The sequence below is a fragment of the Notothenia coriiceps genome, unplaced genomic scaffold (genome assembly GCF_000735185.1).
Source record: "Notothenia coriiceps isolate Sejong01 unplaced genomic scaffold, NC01 NC01_scaffold00008047, whole genome shotgun sequence".
In the NCBI taxonomy this organism is placed as follows: Eukaryota; Metazoa; Chordata; class Actinopteri; order Perciformes; family Nototheniidae; genus Notothenia; species Notothenia coriiceps.
The window spans coordinates 364,673-390,971 of NW_011340748.1; the positions used below are offsets into that span (position 1 = coordinate 364,673).

General features: G+C 39.0%; 1 protein-coding gene across 1 annotated transcript; it reads right to left on the reverse strand.

Annotated features, from left to right (window-relative positions):
* Nucleotides 1-402: 402 nt before the first annotated feature.
* On the reverse strand, nt 403-17,002 carry LOC104944404 (nephrocystin-4-like; the record flags this gene model as incomplete). The annotated part of the gene is made up of 9 exons (XM_010769927.1): nt 403-633; nt 4,943-5,086; nt 6,569-6,748; nt 9,150-9,321; nt 10,746-10,831; nt 11,112-11,179; nt 11,572-11,728; nt 16,214-16,297; nt 16,813-17,002. Coding segments are annotated over 9 exons (1,222 nt in total), but the record flags the coding sequence as incomplete, so codon positions are not given.
* Nucleotides 17,003-26,299: the final 9,297 nt, after the last annotated feature.

A 26,299-nucleotide genomic window follows, 5' to 3' on the forward strand; every position in this document is an offset into this window, starting at 1 on the left:
CATTTCGTAAGAGGACAAAATACCAATTGGGATAAAGCCACCACACTGATATTGCTGCTTTTGGTCTGCTTTGCTGATTATCAAACAAAACAATCCTGTGTTCCTGTGGTTACTTTTGTAGATTTGTGTTTCTTTCTTGCACGTGAATTGATTGCGTTTAAACATGTCTTCTTTGTTTTTTTTTATTGTTTGTGTTGAGTTCGGTTTTAGCTTTGCCTTCTTCCTTTGGAATAACATTTTGGATTTTTCAAACTCAATAATTTCAGTAAAGCGCTCATTTGCCTCCATACAACACAGAACATTCCACCTCATACAAAAGACTGAACACAACACGTGATCAAATTAGTTTATTTCTATCTTTAATAAATCAATAAAAAATTACAAAAGTTTGGACATGTACAGCTCATTTGGCTTTGATTATTTCACACTCAGAAAATAGATTCAAAGACAAATGAGTCAGCACCTTCCAGGAAGGAAACCAACATCTTCAGGTCAGGAGTAGTTGACCTTCACACAGAACGTCTCCTCTGTCCTCTCCTGCAGGTTGTTCACGTAGACCAGGATCTCCACAGAGCCGGGACTCTGGCTGGGAGCGAATCGTAGTCCGATGGTGTAACTCTCCCCCCCGCCGATCTGAACACAGTGAACACAACAAACAAGCTTTATTTTCCTCTGAAGCATTTGTGAGGGGGAGAGATTCTCCTTTTCTCTTCAGCAACAAAAGGAGACTCATGATCACAAACACAAAGTGCCTATTTACCTCAGAGATAGAATAAATGGTCTTCCTTGCATGTAATCATTATCTCCTTCGTTTTGAAAACCCTATTAAATTGACCATTCATACTGTCATTGATCGCCGACTCATTCCTCTTAACTGCCTGCAGAAGATCAACAACTGTTTCATGTCAGTATCTTGTTCATGCCAGGGATTAGAAATAGTTTCTGTCCAGATGTGCATGCCTAGGTAGGTAAACATTCAGTGAATTGATTTGATTTAAATAAAAAAATAAAAAAATAAAGTAATCTTCCCAATTTTGCATTTCATCAAGTAGCTGATTCCTTAGTTTCATTTATTCTTTCATAACAAATCTAGGAACACATTTAAATTAATAACTTTATAGTTAAAAGGACAAGTAGAAGCTTTTAGTTGTGTAAACATGTTATATTTTAGCCGTTTAACGGTTCCACGGCTTTGTCCATAAAATACACCAACTACTGTGGTTTCTTCAAACCTGAGTCCTCTTCCAGGCTACATCCCTAAACCTTTGAAGATATGACAACATCACATGTAGCCGGAGTGAGTGTGAGATTTAAAACATTAGAAACGTCTGGGCACTAGAACATGTATCCCCTCCCTGCCGCCCAGAGAACTCTTTTTCAACAGTGAAGTACATACCTTACCTGAGAACTACAACCTGTTTCTTCATGTTTTATCTTTGGTCGTTTTTCAAAGTCTGGTCGGTCATGTTTTTTCACTTAAACTCTTTTATTTCAGTGTGTGTAACTTTCTCTACAGAAAAGGCCAAACAGATGTAGTGCCATTGCTTTCATTTGTCAAGAAAAGTAGCAAACATATGGGAATACTTTAGAAAAATATCTAACAACTATAAGTGGAGCATCCAGCCACCACTGTTGTTGTTAATAACTCTGTATAGCTTTGCAAAAATATAAAAATATGCCCTTAGGAGTGCTTAAGGGATTATGCTTTATTGCATTGTAATAAATGTCATGTATATGATGCAACAGCTTATCCACACAGTGGGACTCCATTATCTAATTTAATAAGGGTTGTCTGACACCAGAGGATGACTACTCAAACGAAGCCCAAATGGTTTGTGTTCTTAATTGCTCCAACCTCTTGACATCACACTTTGTTTTTTGTGTGTAAATTACCTTCTTTTCATCGAAAGTGAAAATAATCTTCTCTCTAAGGAAAAGCTTTTGTTTCCCTGGTATTTCAATCAGACCAAAACTGTCCTCTAGTATTTTCGGTAATAGCCAGCACAGGATGTAAAGGTCAATTTGGGGGATTTATGCTCCAATCTTCCCAAAAAGCCTAGCAGTATTGATTTCTTCTTTCCCCTCCCTCCTGACAGCTGGTTTTATCACACTGAGGAACTTGCGTCAAAAAGAGAAGAGTGTCTCCACATTTGCTTAATGCTGCGGGCACAGTCAATTCTTTATAAAACACCTGGCGCCTGGTTGACAAAATGGGATAAAAATAACAGGCTGTTTTTCACTTTGCCCACCTTCTTCTGTCTTCTGGACAGCAGCAGCAGCCTGACTCTTAAATAGTTTATATGGAAACAGACTCCCACTGCGTCTCACTCATTTATTTGTTCATTTAAAATTCTGCTTTCCCATTTGTTTTGCCCTTCCATCACACCTCGGCGAATGAAAAGCAATGATGGCGGTGATCCATGGCTGTGTGTAAGTGAGTGAATGAGCTATTAGAGACACTGAGGTAGACAACATAACAATAAAACACCGGCAACTTTTTTTGGATTCCTACTGTTTTGGTCTGGAGGAAAACAAAAACAGCTTTCACTCCAACGCGAGAGGCCAGAAATCATCATCAGCATCTTTTACTCACTGAAGAAGTCCAAAACAATCTTTCACGGGAACTAAACAAATGAAAATAAAAGTTTCTCCTTCACACTAAAGTTATTGGTGTTGGTCAAGACTTTTTCCAGTAATTTGGCTTATTTGAAACTATAGAACACAACAGCAAAGGAAAAACTTGTATTATTTATATTTTGAGATGTTTCATTTTGGAATTTCTTATTTTACTCTTTTAATTTCTACTTATGTGCATTCCCTTGTTTTTTTTATGCTGCTGCAATGCAAAACAATCCCAATTTGGGATCAATAAAGTACATCTTATCTTATCTTAAAAACCCCAAAACGTATAGGGCCGCTATGAAATGGTTTGGCTTTGCTTGAAGTGAATGTACTCTCAGGTTTCTTAGTGTTCTGACTTTGTACGGTTGATTTCACTTTGATTGTAAATTGCAGTTGTGAATGTGGTAATGTAATGTAGGTGTGCTGCATAGTTAGTGATTTTGCGGCACTGCCAAATCATGATTTAAGAGTGCACCAAAACTGATTTTGGGCCTGACATAAATCAGTTCAGGACACTGTTGAAATAATCCAATACTAAAGTGTCCACTGTATGTCCTCTTTTCCTTAGCGTGCTGACATCTTTTAGTTTGTTGCTTTTAAATTATTTATTGTTTTTACTTGTACTAATTTTATGGTGTGTGAGCAGTGCTGTGTGATTTGTATGTTTTTGTTTGTTTATTTGACTGTACAGCACTTTGGTCTGGAGGTTTTAAAGTGCTTTATAAATATAGCTGTATTGTATTGTATGTTCTGGTTGCAGCTCCATCATGACTCATATATTAGAAATGTCCAGCAGTACAGGGAAGGCATGTCTGCACAGGAGGCATTTCAGATGCAATTTCTAAGTAAATGTTCTTCTTTTTTACATTGCATTCTGCCAAAACACAGATCTACAGTCAATACTGTGCCTGAACGCATCGTGTGCAGACACAGACGGAGGACTCAAGCTGCTGCTGTGTACACATTGTAGAAGAGATTTTAAGCAACCTGTTCTTCAGCAGATACATTTCCACTGAGGTTTACAATTGTGTTGCTGATCACTTCGAAAACACATTTTCAGGCTCATTTTTAACAGCAGGTTGTCTAATCTTTATTTTTGCATCATTTAATATGAATGTCATTGTCATAGGCTTTTTTCAGCTTGTAAACTGTAGCCTGAAAAGTTTTCGGTGTCGTTGTCAAGAGAGGAGGGGAGAATGTGAAAGTATTTAATAAGAATGCTACTCATAGTGACAACAAGCCCTGGGAAGTGCCAATCATTATTTTCAGTCAGTGAAACTACTGGAGAAAAAGGTTTGTTCTGTTGCATGGTTGGAATATACGATGTTAAATAATCCAAGCAGTGTGAGATATTAGCTAAGTATTCAAATATAACTCATTATAACAATCTGAAGGTCTGAAGAAGCTGTGTCTGAGTTCTTCATTTAGAAGTCATGTTTGTGACATTATGACTACTTCAATTTCACAGTGTCATCATAACAGTTTAAGTGGGTACTATTCATAGAAGAGAAAAATATCTTTCTGATTCTAATAGAAGCTGGGAATGCGCCAAAATCACTGTGAAAGATGCAGATACAGTCCGTTAGCCTAAATCTGTAAACAACTGTCACTAAAGTATAGGCTACTTCAACCAGTTGTATCCAACATTTAAAACTGGAATTACAATTCCTTAACTATTCTTAATAATCCGATTCAAGCTTTGGTAAAGTGTTGCATGCTTGAATGGTGCTAACCAAAACGAATGCGGCAACAGGTTCTGTGTTTAATAAAGTTCAATAAAAAGAAGCAGCTGTTTCACATCACTGAGTCATGTCTAAGAGCAATGTGTTTCCTAGATATAAATGTATTCCAAATAAAGAATTCAAAAATATGTATAAATTATTTTAAGAGAGGGAAAAGGATGCTTTTAGACGTTAGCATCGTTGTTTGCAGAGACTCAAGCTTGCAGTATTGAGTAGTAGCTAATAGGCAGAATAATCTTGCCTGCAGTATTCTATATTCAAAATGCATGTATAAAGTTTTGCAAAGGTTTTATTTCCATTACTTTTGTCCTAATCAAGACTTTCATATTAAAATGTATGCGATTAATAAGCATTCCTGTCATTACAGCTAATGCGCATTATTTACAGGGCGGTAACAACACAAGCAACCGTTAATGCAATTCAACTGCCAGTAATGATGCAGGCTTTGATTTCAATCTACAACAAAGACACGCTTTTTCCAAGGAGTAGGGTTTCCTTGAGGTCGAGCTGTTAATTAAAGTATTGATTTAGCTCTTAATGAGAGTAAGAGAACTGCATGACTTCCTGTCTTATCTCACCTGGAATTTATCCTCTTTGAACTGCAGCAGGTCAGGACGGTCCGAGCGGAGCAGGAACGAGCGGCTGCTGGTGTAGGGGTTGGTGTAGGTGATTTTCCTGGAGCTGCCACGCCCAGTGCCCACTGGGACACACACTTCAAATGCCTGCACACACAAACAGGCGAGACAGGTGGCAGTTATAGAGGCGATTGAGTGCTGACCTGGGATCAGCTGTCCTTAGCCTTTTCTTGACAGCAGCCATAAAAGGGGTTGAGAATTTCCCGCTGACCCAGGACACCACCAGGATGCTTCAATAAGCACTCAGTGTGACTCTTAGTCCCAAGTGGCTTTGAGTCATACAGAACAGGTACCACTTACCACACATCTAGCACCTTCCACAGTATAAGTCACATGCTTTTATATAGAATGATACAAATGAGGAGTTTCTTTGTAGCAGTCCTAAATCTGTAAAAGATCAACAGATTGTAAAATAAAAAATATATTTGCCTTTAAACCAACACTTATATAACAATGTTTGTTGTACTAAGATAACAATCATTTTAATGTTTCACTGACTTGTAATGGCGGGAATCGGGCCACCAGTCTCAGTCTGAGCCAGAAAGTCGGCTCTTTACAATCTCCTCTGAGAAGTGTCTAAGGATTTATTGTAGGCCTCCTAATTAAACATTTCCAGAAACTGAATCTATTTATTTTGGTTTTCCCTTTAATGTCCAGCTGCTCAGCTTTACTCAATGTTTTTTATGAGTTTCCTAACGGAAAGAAAACTTTACTATTAGCTAAATTAGCGCTAAAAGCCTACAGATGCTAACAGTAGCTGGTGTCAGCTAGTAAGCAGTTAGCTTAGTGAGCCATGCTGTCAGGATTATTAATAGTCAAAGCCACTTGGGACTAAGAGTCACACTCAGTGCTTATTGAAGCATCCTGGTGGTGTCCTGGGTAAGCGGGGTTTGTTCCTCTACTATATGGGCTCGGAGCACCAGGGGAGTGTTGGTGGTCACACTGTTAGCACAGGAGCTAACTGGGAGGGGGATGTTTCAGTGTAGTGTTGGCCCCCAACGGAACCAGTTGTAGAAGCCTCTACAGATTAGTTACTGTGGCGTGTTTAGCTGGCTTGCTATGTCTTGGGTTGTTGCATTTGTTTGATATTTGGCTGTGCAAAAAAAAATGTATTAGCTAAATCCACAAAATACTGTGTCTTTTCATTTTGTTACTGTTTCATAATGTCAACCATCATTGGGTGCAGGTGAGTGATGACACAATGAGACATTTGGTGACTTTCACACTGCAGTGCAGTTTGATATTGCAAAGAAAAAACAAAGCGCTCAATTGATATAAGATATGGAAGATTCAAAATAAGAATTGAGCTGTTTTGACTCAACTTTTTCTGTATGTTGTTATCCATTTACATCAGGGTGTATTGTAGCAGTTTTAAAAAGGGCAAGCAGACACCCGGCAGGTGTTGCTGGAGTACTAAAGGAATGAAAAGTGCCACCAACAGTTAGCAAAGGCTCCCTAATAGGAGAATGATGGCCAGTGTTTCAGCTATTGGAAAAGGCTGAAAAGGAGACTTAAAAACACACATTTTACCATTATAGGTTGCAAAGCCAAAAAGAAAACCTCTAATACCTTGGACAGGACAGGCCGGTGGACGTTGAGACAGAGCAGCCAGGATGCCACAAGTCGCCGGTTCTCCACATCCACCGCATTCACATACAGGAAGCGGCTTCCTGCGCGCCACGGCTGCACCTTCAGCTGGAGCTCCTGCACGGCGGCGGGAGGCAGAACGAACACCGTCTCTGGGTCCACCTACGAGAAGGTATGGGTGATTGAGTTTGGCAGTACTGTGTGGAGGTGTTGATTGGGTGGGTTGTGAGAAAGAGAACATTACTGACGAGAAATAGAGGCATTGACAAAGTGACAGAAAAATGTGACACAGTATGATGAGAAGAGTGATTCTATTGAGAAAAAAAGATTTAGAAAATGGCAGAATTACTTGAAAATAGGTGGTTGATGGAGCCAGAGGAAAACAAAGGAGGTGAACAGATTACAGGAGAGTGGGGGAGAGAAGGGGTGAATGAGTTACGGTGAAATAGGGAAAGGGAGGGGACCGACAATAATATAAGAGAGAGTAAAGGCAGAAAAGTGACAAAGAGACGGAAGGATGTGAGAATGAGATTTACTGTGAGGTTCATTTTCAATCTGTTGGGAAAAAGCAAAGCTATTCTCCGACGGTGAGCTTTATCCGATTGTATAAGACTCCTCCGATGCATTCCACAGTGAGCTAACCTGCAGAGAGTCAGATCAAAGTGGGCGCCGATGCAAACGTGAAATCTTTTTGGGAAAAAAAATATGTCACTCTTGCAGCCAATACCCTTTTTCTTACCAGAAAATACGTTTGGGTCACACAACATGCAGCCACGGTGACTGTGGCGGCCCATCACTTTTGTTTTAATTTAATATGAGTGAGTAAAATGCAATGCCCTTTTACTGCCGTTCTGACTGAGAAGCATTTGAAAAACTCTCTCCCTGCTTGTAACCAGTTATGAATAAGAAACGATCTATCTTAAAATAGACGATATGACACTCCCGGAACATATTTCACATGTTCAGGGAGCATAAAACCATTACATGTTTCGGTTTCTGTCAGATTGGGTCCCAACATGTGATATGATTGCAGGAAGTAATGGGGTAACCTAATAAAATGAAATGAATTGAAAAGAGCCATTACGCTGTCAATCCACATTTGTACATTCTGGATAATGACTCGAATATGAACCTTGGGTTATTACAAAAGAGACTTTCTGTGTTCCATTGTTCCCTGCTGCTAAGAGAACAATTTGCATGAAATCCTTTTTGTGGATATGCGGTTTTAAAGTTAAGAGAAAAAAGAACAAATGGCTCCATTTCATGTTAGATACAAAGAATTCAAGGTACTGTATGGTTTGAGCTGTTTTTATTTACAATTCTCTTATTTTATCTTCTGTATGTTGATATGCATTGGTGTAAGCTACTTTTCTTTTTAAATAACTACAAAAGTTCACACAGGGAAGACTGAAATTAATCGTACAGGCACCTCACTTTAGATTAAACTCAACAAGTGGAAGAAAGGATGTTGAAAACACAAAGCATAGCGTCTTAACTTACTACTACAGTTGATTTTGAAATATTGTCAAATGGCAGTCATGTGTACAACTAGAGTTCTGTAAATTATGGATTTGATTGTAGTGTTTCTGGCAGTAGTGAAGAAAACAACATGAGTCCAAAACCCAAAATGGAGAAATGGACGACTATCAGACTCCGAACAGACCCAAAGACAATTAGATCCAAAATGTGGTCGCCTAAACACACAAATAACACCAACACTGTAAACAGCATGATGCTCCACCAATTAACAAGCAGCTAGAGTCCAAAAGAGCAGCGATACATGTCACTTCACACTCTCCATCTGTCTCAAGAAACATTTTCTACAGCACAGAGTGAGAGCTGCTTCAAGGTCTTTTTGGATTGATATAAGACATACCGTTTTAGTATAAAGACTTTAATATGATACAATGCAAAGTATAATTTGGACTTGACTAAACCTACTAGGTTTATTTTGTTTTGGTCTTGATGCAGCTTTACTCAATTTTCTTCAGGAAAATGGTAGGGCTGACACTTCCTGTTAAAATTCTAGATTGACTGACAATTGCTGTTACTTTAATGAGGAGAAAAGTTTTTGTAATCTATCCATATGCATTTTTTAGGGTTGGCTAGTGTGAATATGCTCTCATCTGCCGAAGGACAAGGCTAATAATGACCCTGATCGTCCTTTGCGAAAGCTTCAATAGCTGTTCTATTTTCGATATCATATAAATATGGGCAGGTGCGCATTTCAAGTATGTTATCATTAAGGAATAAAAAAATAAGGTAATAAATATTGAATATGCTGCCAATAGCATTTTACATTTATAATGCATTAAGACCACCAGGAAGAGTGTAACAAGTCCAAAGGGGCAGGTAGACTTATTTCCCCATCAACCAATCGATTGGTTGAAGAAAAGGTAGAATTTCCGCAAAACAAGATTTTATTTGGATGAATCAGCCCCAGAAAAAGGCAAATAACTTCTGTTGCATTGGGAACACAATACATTTTACAGAATAATGAAGGTAATGTGTAATCATCAAACTCAAATCAAATGTGTTCATTTAAATCAATGTTGATGTGTACCTCTATCTCCTGTGGGTGGGACGAGAAGCACTTGACCTTGCGTACAGCCTGCTTCCCCCTCAGCACCAGTGATTGACAGCTCCGCTGGCCACTCACACAGCTGACATCCACCCGCTCCAGGAAATGCACGTAAATCTGCCAGATCTGGGACGGAGCTGCCATCCACTTATCACTGCAGAGAAAAACATCATGGGAACAGTTAAGCTGAGGCCCCCCGGGGACACTGGATCAGGTCTTTGATGAGGAGGGCTGACCTACAGCTGTGTGTGCTTTTTTTTTTAAGAAGCGGCCGCAACATCATCAGCCTTCTCTCAACTGCAGAGAGGAAGGGAATTCAGTCTCAGTGGCCCTGGCTGAAATGAGAGCTGTGAGTGGGAGGTGATGTAGTCACCTACTCAGCCCGGCTCTGTGACAACAGCACTTAAGGAGCATTTGGGGATATTCTGCATTGAATTCAAGTGATGTGGGTTTCTGAAGGCAGAAGCAATATCACTAGTGCTGGGTATAGCTGCTGAAAAGTGATATTTTCTGTTGCCTTTTGTACATGGTGTTACAACCTCAACACTGGATTGAATCACATTTCCCTGTAATACTTTTACAGTCAATTATTTAACGTTTCCCAAACATTTATTCGGAAACTGACCTTGACCCTGCATCCCCAGAGGCTATAAACTCCCAGGTTCACATGTATCCGTTGGTTTGTTTTTATATAAAATATCAACTATGAAGGGTTTTCTATTTTAAGATAAACTTGGCATGTCTTGTAGAGGGGACCATCTGTCAAAAGCTGCCTACCATCTATAATTCTAATCCATATTGAGCTAAAAAGAGGAAAATATTCCTGAACAGAGGTCGCGTCATTTTGACAGATTAGAACAAACTCAGAACAGCGCTAAAGTTTCCCTGCAGCGAGGCTCCGGTGTTATGCCGTGTTAAACATGGCCGCCAAAAACTAACTTTGACGTACAAATCATTGTAATGTCTGTTTTTGCTTTATGCAAGAGTCTAGCACCGCCTCTGCTCCTGAGTAACTGTGTTTAATCTATTTAGCACACACTAGTGAACACACAAATGACATAGGGCCAGGTTGTTGTAAATCAGCAAAGGAGGACTGGATGATCTCAGTGTCTAGGGATAAATAGTCAAAAGGCTCATCCTGCAGTTTAAAACAAAGTGTTACTTGTCTGGTCGTGAATACAAATCTCTCAAAATAATCTAATTGAATGTAAAGGTGCCCTGTGTTTTCTGACCACAGTTTTCTCTTTGTGTATTTCATTTAGAGGGACGCCCTTTCACTATACAAGCATGAAGATGATGCAGTCCATGCTTCCGCTGACTAATCGGCAGATAGAATAAATTGCTTTTAACATACAGTATATACTCATTTTATTGGTCTTATTTCTGATGAAGATTTGAAAGAGGACAGGGTCTGTCAGGAAGTTAAGACCACCAACCCTCCAGCTAATTAGTTATTTAATTCAAGCCTGCGTGAATAATTGAATTAGTCCAAAATATAATGCATCTTCAGGCTAACCTGTGTGTGCTTGGGTGCATTTCACTGTGTATGGGGTTTCCTGTTCAGTAAATAATACATACGTAAAAACCATCACAAAGAACATTTTTATGAGTGGACTGGGACTCCCTGGCACTTTCAAGTACACATCCTGAGGCTCCCCTGGCACCTAGACAGAAACAGAGAACAAGGCAGAAACATTTTAAAATGGAGGGATGAAGGAACAAAAGAGTCAGAAATAAAAGAAACCCCACGTTAGATCTTTTAAAGTGCACATCATGTGAGGGCAAGCATTTCGGGAATCATAACAGCTTGACAGTAATGACGGGTTAAAAGTAAGTGAAGAAGAAATTAATATTAATAAAGCAATCGTTTCAACAACTAATACTTTGGGTTATTTTACTAGGGACTGAAAAGATTTGAAAAAATAATAAAAGCAATTTTCTCACCAGCATCCTCGTCTGGCAGATGATGTTAGGGTCACTGCAACGCACGGAAATGTGACTGATATCTGCAACTGGTTAACCCAATTAAAAAAAAGGAAATATTCAGACATTAACGTACCCTAAGCCGTCTTTTTCAATGTTATCATTGGGATGTCATTCTGACAAAATGTGATGGATTTCTTCTGTTGCTCTACCTATTTTAGTAAAAATAAGTTTAGAATAGATTATTTAAACACATCCACGTTGTATACTTCAAATAACTTGTGTGGACATTTTTATTCTGAAGCTATTCCTGGAAAGTCACCTTCTGAAGATGAACTAACACTACTAATAATGTAATAATATGCAAAAAAAATAAGATGCAATAAATCAGAAAATATCCAAGTCCATCCCTAGACTGAGGCAGGAAGGGTGGGACAGGAAGCAATGGCTGATGGGGGAGAATTTGGGTAACCTGCGCTACCTGAGGGGTCATGCCAGGGCGGCAGGCGGATGGCTTTTTTGAGGAAACAGAGCTCGGGGTGGTAGAGGCGGAAAGTCTGGTCGACAACGTGAGGGGTCGGCTCCACGTTCACCTGGCAGATGGCCATGGGCTTGCCGTCTTCTGCTTTGAACGTTACCTATAAGAGAAGGCAAAAAGTAAGAAATATCAGCAGAGTGCCGATCCCCTACCATGAAACAGATATTTATTAACACAGGGGAGTAAAAACCCTCCAGCCAAACACTAATAAAAAAGTAAAAGATGGATTAATGAGTACAGCTTGTACAATTTAGGAATTCCAATCATATCTAACATTCGACAGGGCAGAAACATGAGCGATCAGAGGATGACACTTGGTTGTAAACAAGCCATCAGCTTTGCCAAATTTCTAAATGAGTGATTCCCACCTTTCAGCATGCAGCCCCTTACAAAAAGCCCTATTAACTTAGGATCAGAAATGATGGCCTTATTACGCACTTAAGGGGAAGCTGTGGCGCAGTGGAATAGTGCGCTGATCCTCAGATCAGGGGAGTTGGGGAACACCATTTCAATCCCACCTTGATTGCCACTGCAGTCAATATGCTATTTTGTCCTTGGGCAAGATCCTTCAACATAATTGCTCCTGTGGGTATTGTCCACAGTATTGATTTATTACATGTCTGATATATGTATTATGTAATGTAAAGCGCTTAAATAAAAATGCAATTACTTATTATTACTTGCTCTCTTCATAATCTATGAGTAGTTTTTATTTCTCATACCGTTTTATTTTAAGAATGCTTGAGGGCATAAACAAGGAAAATGATTCACTGAAAAATACTTACGCTCAATACTTTTGAGCAAATCAAATTAATATGTGTAGTATACATGTTAAATGAAAATAAAACACTTTTTGGACCAACCCACTTCATTTGGGAATGAATATAAAATTGAGCATATCAGACATTTTTGTAAAACTTTGCATAGGAAAACTGTGTGCACATCTACATCAAATATAGAACATCAAATCAGGATGTCATTATCTTAACTATTAAACATATTTACAGTAAATTATTATACTGTTAGGGAATCATTCTGTCTTTACTTTAGATATTTAACCTTTCTGCCTGTTGACATTTACGACCAACCCTAAGTCCGTTATCTCCCGTAAGGAATGTGATAATGCAGTCATGTGATGTTATTCTCAGTTTTATTATCGGTCACAGAGAGTTTTACGACTGTGAGAACGCTGGCTTTCTAAGCCTCACAGACAGGTGATTGAGTATTTCCAGATATCGGGGATATCGCGAGTGTTCCCAGTGTTTACACACCGTCCCCCAATATATGGATTAACTCTCTGTAAACTAGTTAAAACGTCTATCAGAGAGAGGTTGGTCAGATGTGACTTGGCAAACCACCCGTGCAATCAGAATCTCTGGCTGCTGTGACTTGTGATGTGAATTTCTCCGGCCGATACTTGTATTAAATATCAGTGTTTGACATCAGAACTCCTGCTCGTCCTGTGTCTCCTTCATGAGTCGGTGACTCCCACTGCATTGCTATACAGAAGTTTCCTCCACATATACCATTGTCAATTTTGGCTATGTTTTATTTTATTTTTATAAATTCTTTAGTTTACCTACACATTCAAACTACACTCGTCCTGTGTCATGAGACCTGCATTCAAAGTTCTCGACTGCTGTTAGTGATATACAGAACTAGCATTACCATGTTTTTTTCCTGAGGCAGTTCAGCTCTAAACAACATATACAGCATTTTATAAAGCAGCCTTAGAGAGGTTTTATTTAAAAATCCCCTAGAGATTATGATGATGATGGAGCTTTGCTGTACACTAGAATATAAACACTGGCTTCAATCCGGCAAGTGAAACCCCTACAGACCTGCTGAATGTGCTTTGAAGTTTGCCGCATTTTAATAGCCCTCCGCATCTGATCTGTGCAAATCAACACAAACGTGTTACATATATATGCACTAATTAAATATGGTGACACATGATGGTATATACACATCCTGCACACTAACATATGCAAACATATTGAATTGCCAGCCCTCCCACATACATCATACTTCACGCCATCTTAAACTTTAGTTTGCTTCATTTATAAGATTGATTCGCTATGCATAACTATGGCTGGGAGTGAGGATTATAGATTACATGTAACTGAGTTGCAGGATATGAATTATAATGAAGCTGCTCGATTACATACGTAATACAAGTATTTCATTTAGTATCTCTAGCAATACTATGGCAATGTACTGTATGTCATACTATGGATAAGTTAGCAAAGTGGCCTAAGATAGCAATATTAGTAGTTTGAGGATCAGCCCACATTCGTTTGAGACATCCACTGTGGATGTTGAAGATCAATCAAGGAGGGTTTTCAGCATTTATATAATAACCTTTAATGCCATTCGTTTTTATTTATCTAACAGTCCAATACATACTTTTTTTTAGGAATTTCATGGACTAATTCACATGATATCTGCTGAGAATAGTCCTGTCTCCAGAGTCCAGACAGTAGATGAGCAATATGTTTTAGTTAACTCCCTGAACTTTCCAATTGTGCCAAAACAGGGCAGAATTTATACAGTTACCATTTCAAACTCTATAATTTGGTCTGATTGGATCTTGAACCAGCAACACTTTGGTTCTCAAGCCAAGTCCCTACAGACTGAGCTAATGCCAGTTTGCCTTGGATATCATGGCTTTCTGCCATCAGGCCAAGATTCCATTTTACCCTTACCACATACTGTCCAGTGGCACCATTTGAACCTTTTTAAATGCAACAATTATTGTTTTTGTTTATGTTTGTTTTATATTTTAAGGTCCGAGAGAGAGGCTGCAGTGTTTAGATTACAGGTAAGATGTAAGGTGCCAACCAACCAGGTATTTATCTCAATTATACATATAAAATCAAAGAGCAGCTATCTTGGATTTCTGCAGGCTTTGTTGATAGCGCTTTAATATTTAGTGCAAAGGCTGGGGAACTGGCTCAGAGCTTCAAGTCCAACCACATCCAACACCTTTGGCCTTAACTGTACCACAGACTATGAGCCAGGAACTTACTATATCAGAGAACAACAGTAGCTGAACTCACTAATGCACCTAAGACCGGATGGGAGCATATCCCGTCAGTCAGGTTACAAAATCTTCTGAAAAAAGGCCTTCCCAGAGGAGTCGAGGCTGTTATTACAGCAGTTTCATAATGAGTAGCAATCATCTCATTCCGTGAAAGGCTTTAATGTTCGGGAATGAAATGAAATAAAATAGATTCAACCCCAGCGTGCGTCGCAATTATTTCTTACATTAATTTATACAAATCTATGCCATTCTACATCATGAAAAGCATTCCAAACAATGCAGAGGACCTTCACTACAACTGCTTAACATATGTTAATATGTATATTAATAAGTATAGGAGTATAGATATACGTCAACTCTCCACATTTTAGTCATTGATTCTCATACTCAGAATTTGACCCCTGCCAAACAACAGCTGTCCAAATGGTTGATGTGTCAGATTTGCGGGGCCCATGCTGACCCGCAGTAGTGGCCCATATTTGGCTCTGGTGATGTGTGCTGACTGACGGCCGTGCCAAAGCTGGCATCCTGACAGTCCTGCTGTTGGGAATTGTCAGTTTTAGCAGGAGACCGATTTGATCCGGGCCTGACCTCTTTGACTTCTTGACAGGATTTTTGCTCATAGCAGCAGTGCTGACACCGGCACAGAAATACACAGACACACACAATGCCTTCTGCAGACACACACAATATTTCACCACCCGGTGCACACTCCACACGAACAACAGGATTATTGCGAGAGACTGCAGGTTAGCAAACTGTGATTCTTTAGCAGCACAAATGTGAACGTTTAATCCCATGTAGGGAGAGAGGGTTTTTTAACAGTTTTTATAAGGGAAAAAAGTTCACATTGTTTCTTCCACTCTTTATATAATAAACGGTTGAATAAGTGCATAAAATAGCAAAATAACTTCAGTAATACACGGTTAGTTAATTTCCAGTAGATTAGCCAGACGTGTCAAGCTGTCCTCCAATAGGGGACAGTTTAACCCTCCAGCTAGGCATTTTCCAGTTGGAGAAGATAAACAATGTTGAGTAAGATAAAAGGGATTTCAGCATATCATTTCACTTGACAATCTTGCCTTGCTAGTGTAACTTTTTAAATAGTTGACACTTCAAAGTGTTCTTTGTGTCTGTGTATGGAAGAAGGAGGGGGTGGGTGATGTGCTGCCACTCTGCAGAGACTTCTCTGGGAGTGTGTGTGTGTTCACTAGATGTTCCTAGTGATGTACCACAAAGTTGACCCGATTAACTTCCAGATCAGAAACTTCATACTAGTTTATGAGGCTTTGTCTTCCTCTACTCCTCTGAATATCACAATCAATTTACAGTTTATACCCTAAGATGCTTAAATGGACTACATTAAAGCTCTTATCTCTGCAGAAACATACTGTACATCCACTATGCTTCTCAAATCCGTACCTCTAATTCCAGCCTGGAAACAAACAACGAGGGATTGAGAGGCAGGCCACTACAGAGGGAGACAAGAAGTGTCCGATACACAGAAAATATTGCACAAAGGATAAGCAAACCACTTTTTACCTTGATCGTCTTGGCGGCGACAATATTGGACAGATTCTTCTTGGCCAGCTGAGAACCTTTGCCTGTAGGAAGGAAGCTTGGTCCCTGCGAGAAATGATAAGACATAAAAAAGCTATCAAAATTCATTATCAATGAATTTTCGCTTTGCTTTTTCCTTTTTACTGGAGGCCGTAAAACCCACAGTAATCTACTGGAGATAAGATTTGTAAACAATATTTATGTCTCACAGTCCTTCCGGCATCAAATTAACTGTTAAGTAGACATTACATGAAGACATTAACCGTATAACTTGCCTGCAGAATAGATCAGTGATGTTTCATATAATAATCTGTGTTGTATTGATATTTATATCAGTGAAATGTACACGTTTATCATTGCTTTACCTCTTATTCCCGCACTATTCCCACACATCTTTGGACCATTCAAGGCCAATCAATATTAAATGTTTTTCTCATCATTACTGAAATTGGCACAATAAACAGTGTGAGAAACCAAGGTAATTCTGATTTTGTTACAAGCCTAAAACAGCATCCTTACCATTCCTTAACATGTTATTATATGTTGACCGTTCCATCAGCATGAACCTCAGGTGTCTTTACCTGTAGAGCCATGGTGTGGTCGCAGATGAAGCTCTGATATTTCAGGGGAATATGGAGGCTCTCCTTGGGCCGGAGGTAAACACTGGGACCTGGAGCACCTTCCTCCAAGTGGAACATGTTCTCCTCCAGCGGGGTTGGAGTTTTGGTTAGTGCTTTGAAGTAACCCCACTCCTCTGTATCAGTGATGACACTGAATGGAAATATTAAAGGACATGAGAAAAATTAAAGCAGGCTTTTTTAAAAATATCTTTAAGGGATCCATTTAGGATCAGGGCTGGATTTTTTACCATATGAGAAAGAAAACCCTTACTGCTTAACACTGTTCCTTCTACAGTATGATAAGATGGTTCCAAACAGAACATTAACGGAGTATGGCCATAGTGGTAAATAAAAGACATTGGAAGGTGGGCAAGGGAAGGTGTCCAAAATTGAAATGGTTAATCATCTGGAGATCCTGAATATGCTCAGTAAATAAAATCAGTGTTTATATTTTTTGTGATTTAAATAGGTCTTGAAAAACGTGAGTCTCCCCTCTGGATTCCTCACTTAAGGTGCTAAAGGGTGGTTCATGACCGGAAAAAGAAGATTGTGAACACATGCGGAATAAATTGGTTTTCACTGGAGGGATGAGGTGAGAAGTTCAGTCATTCAGGAGGAACTCGTGTAAAGCCGTCACTCCTTTTCATAGAAAGGAGCCAGTTGAGGTGGTTGCTAGTAAGGAAGTCATCTGATCGCCATGGGCAACTGTTTTTGTAAGGCCAAAACAGTGGAGTTTAACGCAAGAAAATTAAACAAAGAGCTGTAACTCACAAAAGCTAAAAGGAGGTGCTGATCTGGGCAAAGATAGTTATTCTTGAAAGGTTCTTGACAACAAATCTTCCCATTTCACATCGTTCTCACATAGGAAAGTATTGATTATATGTGCAATTGTTTGACGCGTGACCATTGCAAACCACAGTAATTATTCATTTTATACCAGATCCCCTCTCTAAGAAAATACAATTTCTTGAGCACTGACAAACAGTACTGATCTCCCATTCTGACAATCTAATTCTAGTAAAGCTCATTGTAGTGCCAACAATTGAGGCAAGCTTATTCCACAGTTAAGCAGTCGACACAATGCGTTATTTTTCAGTACAGACCAAAGCTTTCATAAAAGTGTATAAAGGTCAGAGAAAACCCCTCTCAATCTCCATCAAATGGATTTCTATGGAGGAAAAGCAACAGGAACAGATAAGACTTTCCAACAGTGGGACGTCTTGTCTCTCCTTCCTTTGAATGGAAAAATATCCATGCACAAATGCATAAAGGGGAAGTGCTGATTCAAACTTCAAACACGCCAACCCATGGGCATGGGGAAGAAGGATCTTTCTCAATAGGAGAGAGAGAGTTTATGAATTTTTTAGGGCCCCACCTCACTTACTTCAGGGAGAGATGCTACAGTCAATTCCATGACACTAACCAACCCTGTCTCCTAAAAATTATGTTCCCACAGAACTAAACTGCATTCTCAATTACGTTTAGCTAGAAACGTATTTTCTCCAACGTTACGTTCGTTATGAACGTATCTTAAATAAGTTTATTTTCTACATATCTTTGCCATTTATTGTCTTGCTTATAATAATGATAATAGTCATTTATAAATATCATTTTAGAGCACACATTTGAAATCAGTAGGCGAGGCTGTAATTTCGCCAGCTGTTACTCTCATGAGCGAGGCAGAACATAATAGTTTTAACATGCCAAAAAAGCACCTCAAACATTAAAACAAATCCAGAGTTACGTGTTTCTGTACTTCCTCTAAGAAGAAAGGACAGTAAAAGAAGAGCTCTGTGGCTTCAGGCTTGATCGCCGTTCAAATGACAGCGTTCGTTTCCCCAAAAGTGGGCGGGGCTGTAAAGTGATCTTACTCTCATCTATTATTCAAAACCATTCTATTTATTCTAACATAAATTACATGCCAGTGTTTTATCTTTTTATTTATTTGTTTTTATTTTAAATCGTATAATGTCTGACTTTTTTTCCCGTCTGCGAGGAAAAGAAATGGGGCTTAGAGCCTCAAAATACTGAAATCAGTTTTTAAATATTTTTTTCCTTCTAATTTGTTATTCTTTTCTAAATAACACACTGTTATTTACTCAACAATAACACACAATTATCCTTGTTTTTATTTATTCGTTTAATTCTATAATCTTGGGCTTTCTAGCTCGTTGATTGGATGCTTTAGCCGCAATGCATGTTGGGATATGATTTTTTGTTCTTGCTTTTCTCTTTGGAAGTCATCATATGACAGCATTGTAATACACGGTTCGGCTGCATTAAATATTACACATCTGCCGTAGTTCTTTATTTATAGAGCCCTGATGAGAAGACTTCTGGACAAACTTGAAGAATTGACACCAAAACTGAATATGTGACGTGGATCATAAATATATCAACAATTAAACAACATCTTGCATTTCTTTTCACAAAATACGTCTCCTTGTTGTATCAATAGTAATTCGGCTGACTTTTATATTTGATCCAATTGGTAGATTGGTTATATTTACACCATAATGGTGCACAGCTGATAAAAAAGGACTTGTAGTTTTTAAAGATATTACTGATTTTCTTTGAATATAAGAATGTAAATACTGAGTTGANCTAGTGCTCCCTTTGACTGCAAACGTTCCGGTGGGTCGTATATTCACTAATAACCCTCTCTGGAAAATCCTAAAGTGGAATAGTTTGGCCATTAAAATGCTTTCTGATTATATTTCTAGCGAGAAGTGTATTTTGTACTTTAAGAATCACAATAAGAATAAGATACACCAGTAAATATATGTAGACATTCATGAATGTCAGAAGCTTTTATGAGTCTTAATAAAGGCAGTAGCTAACAAGTGGCTAAATAAAACTACTAGACATCATCACGCCAAACACTAACCTCTTTTAGCTTAGCTACAGTATGTGGACAGGAAGTCTTGAGACTGTGATGTAGTTAGTTTTTAGCTTTATGTTAGATATGTACTGCTGGAAATTGGCATTATACGATTAAACAATTATAGGTGGTGTTAATACTTGAAGATAATCCTTCTCCATTAGAACATATCCATACAAATCATTGACAGTGACTTAAAGTGTCACTTCTCATAAGAAATGGCACTACAATTGAAATTGTTGAGTCGGATATTTCAGAGACGAACATTTTAAATCTGGTCATGAAACTAGGAGGACTCAATGACATAAAAAAAGGAAGGAAATTGGATGAATCAACCCTTAAACTGTTGTACAATGTACTTGTGCGTACAGAGTGTGTTTTATAGGAGGCTTTTCAGTGACTCCTGTAGTATTGCAGCTTCAACACTATCTAACTTTACACCTGCACTAAGAGTAGGGAAGTGGCTGTGTGCTAGGACTACTTGGTGGAAACGACAGAAAGCTTTATGGCTCACCACGGAGCAATCACAGCTGCAGAAGAGCTCTGAATCCAGAGTGCAGAGGCTGGTCTTAGTTTAGCACATGGTGATTCCAAAAATGTGTCCTCCACTAAGCAGTGACCTGTTAGAGTGAGAATGCTCCAATTAAATAGGTTGAGCACCCTAATGCCTCAGGCCTCTTTGTCTTTCATGCCAAGCTGATCTGATTAGCTGGGCTAAATTCACACACACACACACACACACACACACACACACACACACACACACACACACACACACACACACACACACACACACACACACACACACACACACACTCACACTCACACACACACACACACACACACACACACACACAGGCACCCTCAGAGAAGCACTGTGCTCCAAAGACCTGAGTGTTCATATTCCCTGGCAGGGACTATATGGAGGAGGCTCATGGGATAATCCAGCTGCATATTTCATGCACTGCTTCCTCAGTGGCATCTTTGCAGGCATTCAGGGAGAAAGACCCCCGCNAAGCAGTGACCTGTTAGAGTGAGAATGCTCCAATTAAATAGGTTGAGCACCCTAATGCCTCAGGCCTCTTTGTCTTTCATGCCAAGCTGATCTGATTAGCTGGGCTAAATTCAGACACACACACACACACACACAAGACCTGAGTGTTCATATTCCCTGGCAGGGACTATATGGAGGAGGCTCATGGGATAATCCAGCTGCATATTTCATGCACTGCTTCCTCAGTGGCATCTTTGCAGGCATTCAGGGAGAAAGACCCCCGCTACTAACTGCCAGAAGTCTAATTCTTAAAGCTACAAATACTGCAAACACATGACTGCATGAGTGAAAATGTATGTAAGGCAGCTAATCAAATCCAACGCTAAAAGAAGCAATGTGGACAATTCCACTTTGTGAAGACACATTACAGTTTAAACCTCAATGACATTTGCTTAATATGTGTTTCTAAAATGTTCTTTGAGTAAGATGGTTTAAAAATGTCAAATTCATCTTCCTCATGGGTCAAATCATCACATGACGAGCCCACAGAAACGTTTTGAAAATGAAAGCATGGAAACATGTCACAGTAGAGACACTAAATACAAATATGCAACTTCATGTGTTTGAGTCCCCTGAGTCGAGCACCCGATCTGTGTATTTATATTTTAATCGTTTCTGCCAGCTATGAGATGAGTCATCACACTCTTCTCTGCTGCAGTCATTTGGTTGTGTGTGAAAATGTAACTATTTGAAGAATTCAGATGGAGGTGAGATCACCCACACATTAAGACACACATTACAACACATTTCTACTCAGCAGAACATTCAGCTCTTGATTTAGAGATGCTCAGTTTAAATACTTTAACTTAATTTGACAATAGTTCACTATCACTAATCATAATGGAACATTATGCTCAAGTGTTACATGAGTATACACGAGTAACTTAAACAAGCTAATGGTTGTTTGATTGAGTAGTTGGTTATTGTATAGTTATATAATACTGTGCATTTACAATATTACACTTAATACGGGACATGTTTGGGTGGACAACAAAAAAACATCCATGATGTTAGGTTTTGAGGCACATTGTATTTAATTAGCGCAAAAGTTGATATATCTGAGCACTCAAAAAATCAGAGTCACAGTAGCTTGGATATTGACCACAAGAAACTTGTTATTGTGATAACTCTTCGTAGTGAAACAGCCTTCAGTGAGGACAGCCAGACCTATTTCAATCTATTCAACAATTCCATCTGTATTTTAATTTTCAAGGCAGGACTGTATGTTATTGGTTCCGTCCCTGTCTTTGCCAATTTCAAAAATAACACCTAAAAACATACATAACCCTTACATGATGGGAAACAAGCTACACTTTCAAAAATAAATGTAAATTTAAAAAACACATTTAAATGAAGAAAAAATCTTCACCAAGTTTACCAAACATGCGCTGGGTTTACTAAAAGCCCTGCAAATAAAAAAAACTGCAACAAGCTCAAAACACAAGGAAAACCAGGGGACACCAAAAAGCTATCACTGTTGGCTATCTAGATGACATGCATCATTTGATTACATTGTTAAAAAAAAGCGTACATTTTAGTTTCCAGGGCCAGCGATTGTTGCCCAGCTTTATAATCCCCGAACGTCGAGAAACACTATTTTTAATGTCCCTGTTTTTGTTACTTGCAGTGTTTTGTATTTGCAGCATTTTGTTTATGCAGCGCTTGTAGTTAACACTGGGTTTGTTTCGGCAAGCTGATTCATGTTTTCTAAATGCTTTGCTTGTGTTGTCAAGTTGGTGAAGATGTTTCTTCATCTGCATATGTTTTAGCACATTTGTGTTATTATATTCACATTGTTTTTGAAACTGCAGCGTGTTTCTCCTAATGGAAGTTTTTTGGGAAGTTGAAGCAAGTCTGCAGCTCCATAACAAACTCAAATCCAAGTGTGAGCAAATAAAGTTGCATTTATATGGGAACTATTTTGTATCTACTGTTTGTTTGTAGTGGTGTTCATTATTGTTACTGTTCTTCCGCAGGTAATTAGGGGAATATTAACATCCGCAGCAAATGATAAGCTCCAAACCCTCGTTTTTGAAAAACCTCCAAGTTGAGATTTGTATCTGAAGCTGGCACCAGGCGAAACATCACTCAGACATCCTCTGGGGATTTTGAATAGCCAGAGTAGATTTAATTTTAGCCATGGCAATTATCCTCTATGAAACAACTGAAACAGCAACCATTTTTGAGAGGGTGAAATATACATATTTTACATGATATAATGAAATCTCTCATTTTAGTTTTGTCATCTTTCTTCGTATCCAACATGATATATCAGAATCAGAATCAGTTTTATTACAAAGTAGGTTTACAAATATGAGACATTTGCTTTGGTATAAATGCTGCATACCAAGACAAAGAAATAATAATACGTAGCAACAAATATTACTATTCTAAAAGTTATTTTAAAACATAATTTCAAGACTAAATATTTAAGCAAAATATACATATATGGAAAACTGGGTACAGTAAAACATATGATAAGATATGACAATACTATACTCAAATTGAAGAGCTGTGCTGATTGAAAAGCAGAAATGTGCAACGTGTTCTGCAGGCACTGTTCACATGATGTGCTTTATGTAATGCATAATGTTGTTCCGAGGTGGATTTATTTCATTTCATTTAATCGTTTATTTGAACAGGCACAATGCACATTGATGAAGACTTTAAACAAATAATGTTTCAAATGTAAATATGCCGGATTTTAGCTTTGAGCTAATTTCCATCCGTAGTCCCTGACATACAACATTTAATAACATGACATTTATAAACAAAGCAAAAATAAATACATGATGTGCAGAAAGAGCATGAGCAGCTTATATAAGTATTTACCACATGGTGGTACACTATAGCAGCTACGACATATAAAGTGTAAGAGAAGATACAAGAGCTACATAAAGTGCAAGAGGAGGTACCCCTGTTAAAGTGCATTTTGCGGTGATTGCACGTCTGTTTGTTTCTCAAACAATCTTTGAGTTGACCTTTAAAACTAGTGAGAGTGGGACAATCCCGTATCTCAGTTGGGAGGCTATTCGACAATGAGCTGCCTTTAATTAGAGGACATTCTGTCCAAAAGTGGTCCGTCTACGGAAGACCTCACAGTCTCCTCTGGTTTCTGACCTAGTGCAGCTTCCAGTGTGTTTTTGTGGATGAATTCCCCTAAGGGGGTGGCAGTACATGTAAACATTTATAAAAAAAACACATACTTGTATAAGACTTAAAATAGTCAAAACTCAAGAAATTGTGTTTTTCAAGGATGGTACAGTGGTGCTATGAATTTGGCTTTCTGTCAAACACCTTGATAGCGCTCTTGTACAGCTGTCCTATGGGTTTCAGGTTTGTGGCACAAGCAAACGACCAGTTTATCAAACAGTATTCAATGTGGGATAGAATCATACAGTGGAGGTATGACTTTGCAGCATTGATATTCAGTAGGGGTGTAACTGTTCACAAACATTTCGGTTCTATACGTACCTCGGTTTTTAGGTCATGGTTCGGTTCGGTACGTTTTCGGTAAAAAATATAAAAAATAAACATTAAGGTGCAGCATTTCGATGAACTGAAATAATCTGTATTTTAACTGTACTGTACTAGTACCTTAGCAGACTTGCTTGTCATTGTATTTTCATGTTTTTTTAAAGAAATATTAACTTGTCCACATTGCTTGCCGAAAGGGCAGATCTGCTGGCACTAACAATGTCTCCTGCTGTGGAGAACACCCTCTCGCTAGGGACAGAGGTAGCAGATACAGCCAGGTAGCGCTTTGCTAACATGGCAACATAAGGATATTTGGCGTTTGTAATAGCTTTGGCTCGGTCTGAACGTTTTGCGAGTGGTGGAGGCTTAAATGCTAGTGGGAGTTGGGTTTGCACTTCAGTCTTTTTTCATTTTCAAATGAGTGAGCAAGTTTGATGTATTGCCAGTCGCGTAACCAATTTTAGTTGAACAATGCCGACAAACAGCTTTGGTTCGGTCCACCTGTCTTTGTCCGTCATCCTTGTACGTAACTGCAAAACCAAAATGTTCCCAAACCGGAGACTTCAATGATGCTGGAGGATTTTCGAGCTCAACTTTATCTGCGTTCGCCATTTCGACAAGTTCCTCAAATTACTGACTAAATTTGAACGCATCCCTCTGACCAGCTCTCTATGCCTCTCGTCCAATGAAATGACTTGGTCGCTCTATGACGCCTTGAACCCAATGTGAGCAAATTACTCTGAATGCTCCGACGCAGCACCTGAGATTACTTCCAAGAAGTTGTTCACGTTCTCAATTTGTTACATTTAACGTTATATTCGTTCGGTGCACTTCGGTGCCCTTCGGTGCCCTTCGGTACACACGTGTACCGAACCGAAGGGCCCGTACCGAATAATTTCGGTACGGGTACGTACTTGTTAATGAGGCCGGTAGCAGTAAAGTAGAACAGTATGTATTCTGTTGTTTAAAATAAAGCATAAAAAACTCAAATGAGTTACCGTGAGCAAATGTGAGGTCGGCCCAGACACTAGGGGTTTTTAAATCAACATTAAAAACTCACTTCTTCTCCCTGGCCTTCTAGTCAGAGTCGAGCACGACTCATGACATCTCCCTGTGTTTGATTTTTATATTTGCTGTTGTATTTTATTGTCTTCTCTTTGCGATTGTAGTAATGTGTTATTTATTATTTACATGTACAGCACTTTGGCTCGACCAAAAATCTTTTTTTAAATGTGCTATATAAATAAAACCTGATTTGATTTGAAATGTGTGGAGGAGTCAGCAAAGACACGAATGTGTATCAAAGGGTAACTATGAAGAAGACTATAAGTTGGAGTAGAATGCCCTCAAAACACGCACAAAACAAGATCACTTCCATCTTGAAGACCAAGTCATCTACACTGCACCTACAGGGAGATCCCCACCCTCCACCCCCACTCCAACACACTCATGGAAATCACACCTAAAACACATCCACCACTGCCATGTTCTGCTCCTCACTTTGCCAAGTTGTTCTGCATTAGGCCAGTCGATCCCAAGATGGGAAACGCTTTCGTCACAGCAGCATGTTAAAAAACGACATTTCACACTATTTGGAAATAAAAGGAGTAGAAAATAAACAAATAGAAAATAGAAAAATCTAAAACAGGAAAATAAAACAGGCCCAAAAAGTAAAAAAGTTGACTGTTAAGATAAAAATCTGTAGACTATGTGAAATAAGCAGCACGAAGGGCCAAATTACAGCTCACAAATGTACAAGTGGGATATTATAACATGTACACTGACATGCACTGTAAAAGGCAGAGGAGTTGCCTTCTAAAAGGGATGTTACAATAATACCAGTAGGAATTTGGAGCGCCAAGCAGCCAAGGCCCCTGCCCCCCCACCCTCCTGTCCAGAGCCAGCCTCCAGCAGATGAGGGTCTCAACTTAAGGTTCTAAATATAGATGGCAAAGGGGCTTAAAGCCCATGCAGGGTTAAATCACTCATTTACTCAGCCATGAGGACTTTGTCTGCAGGATACTGTAAGACCCCCC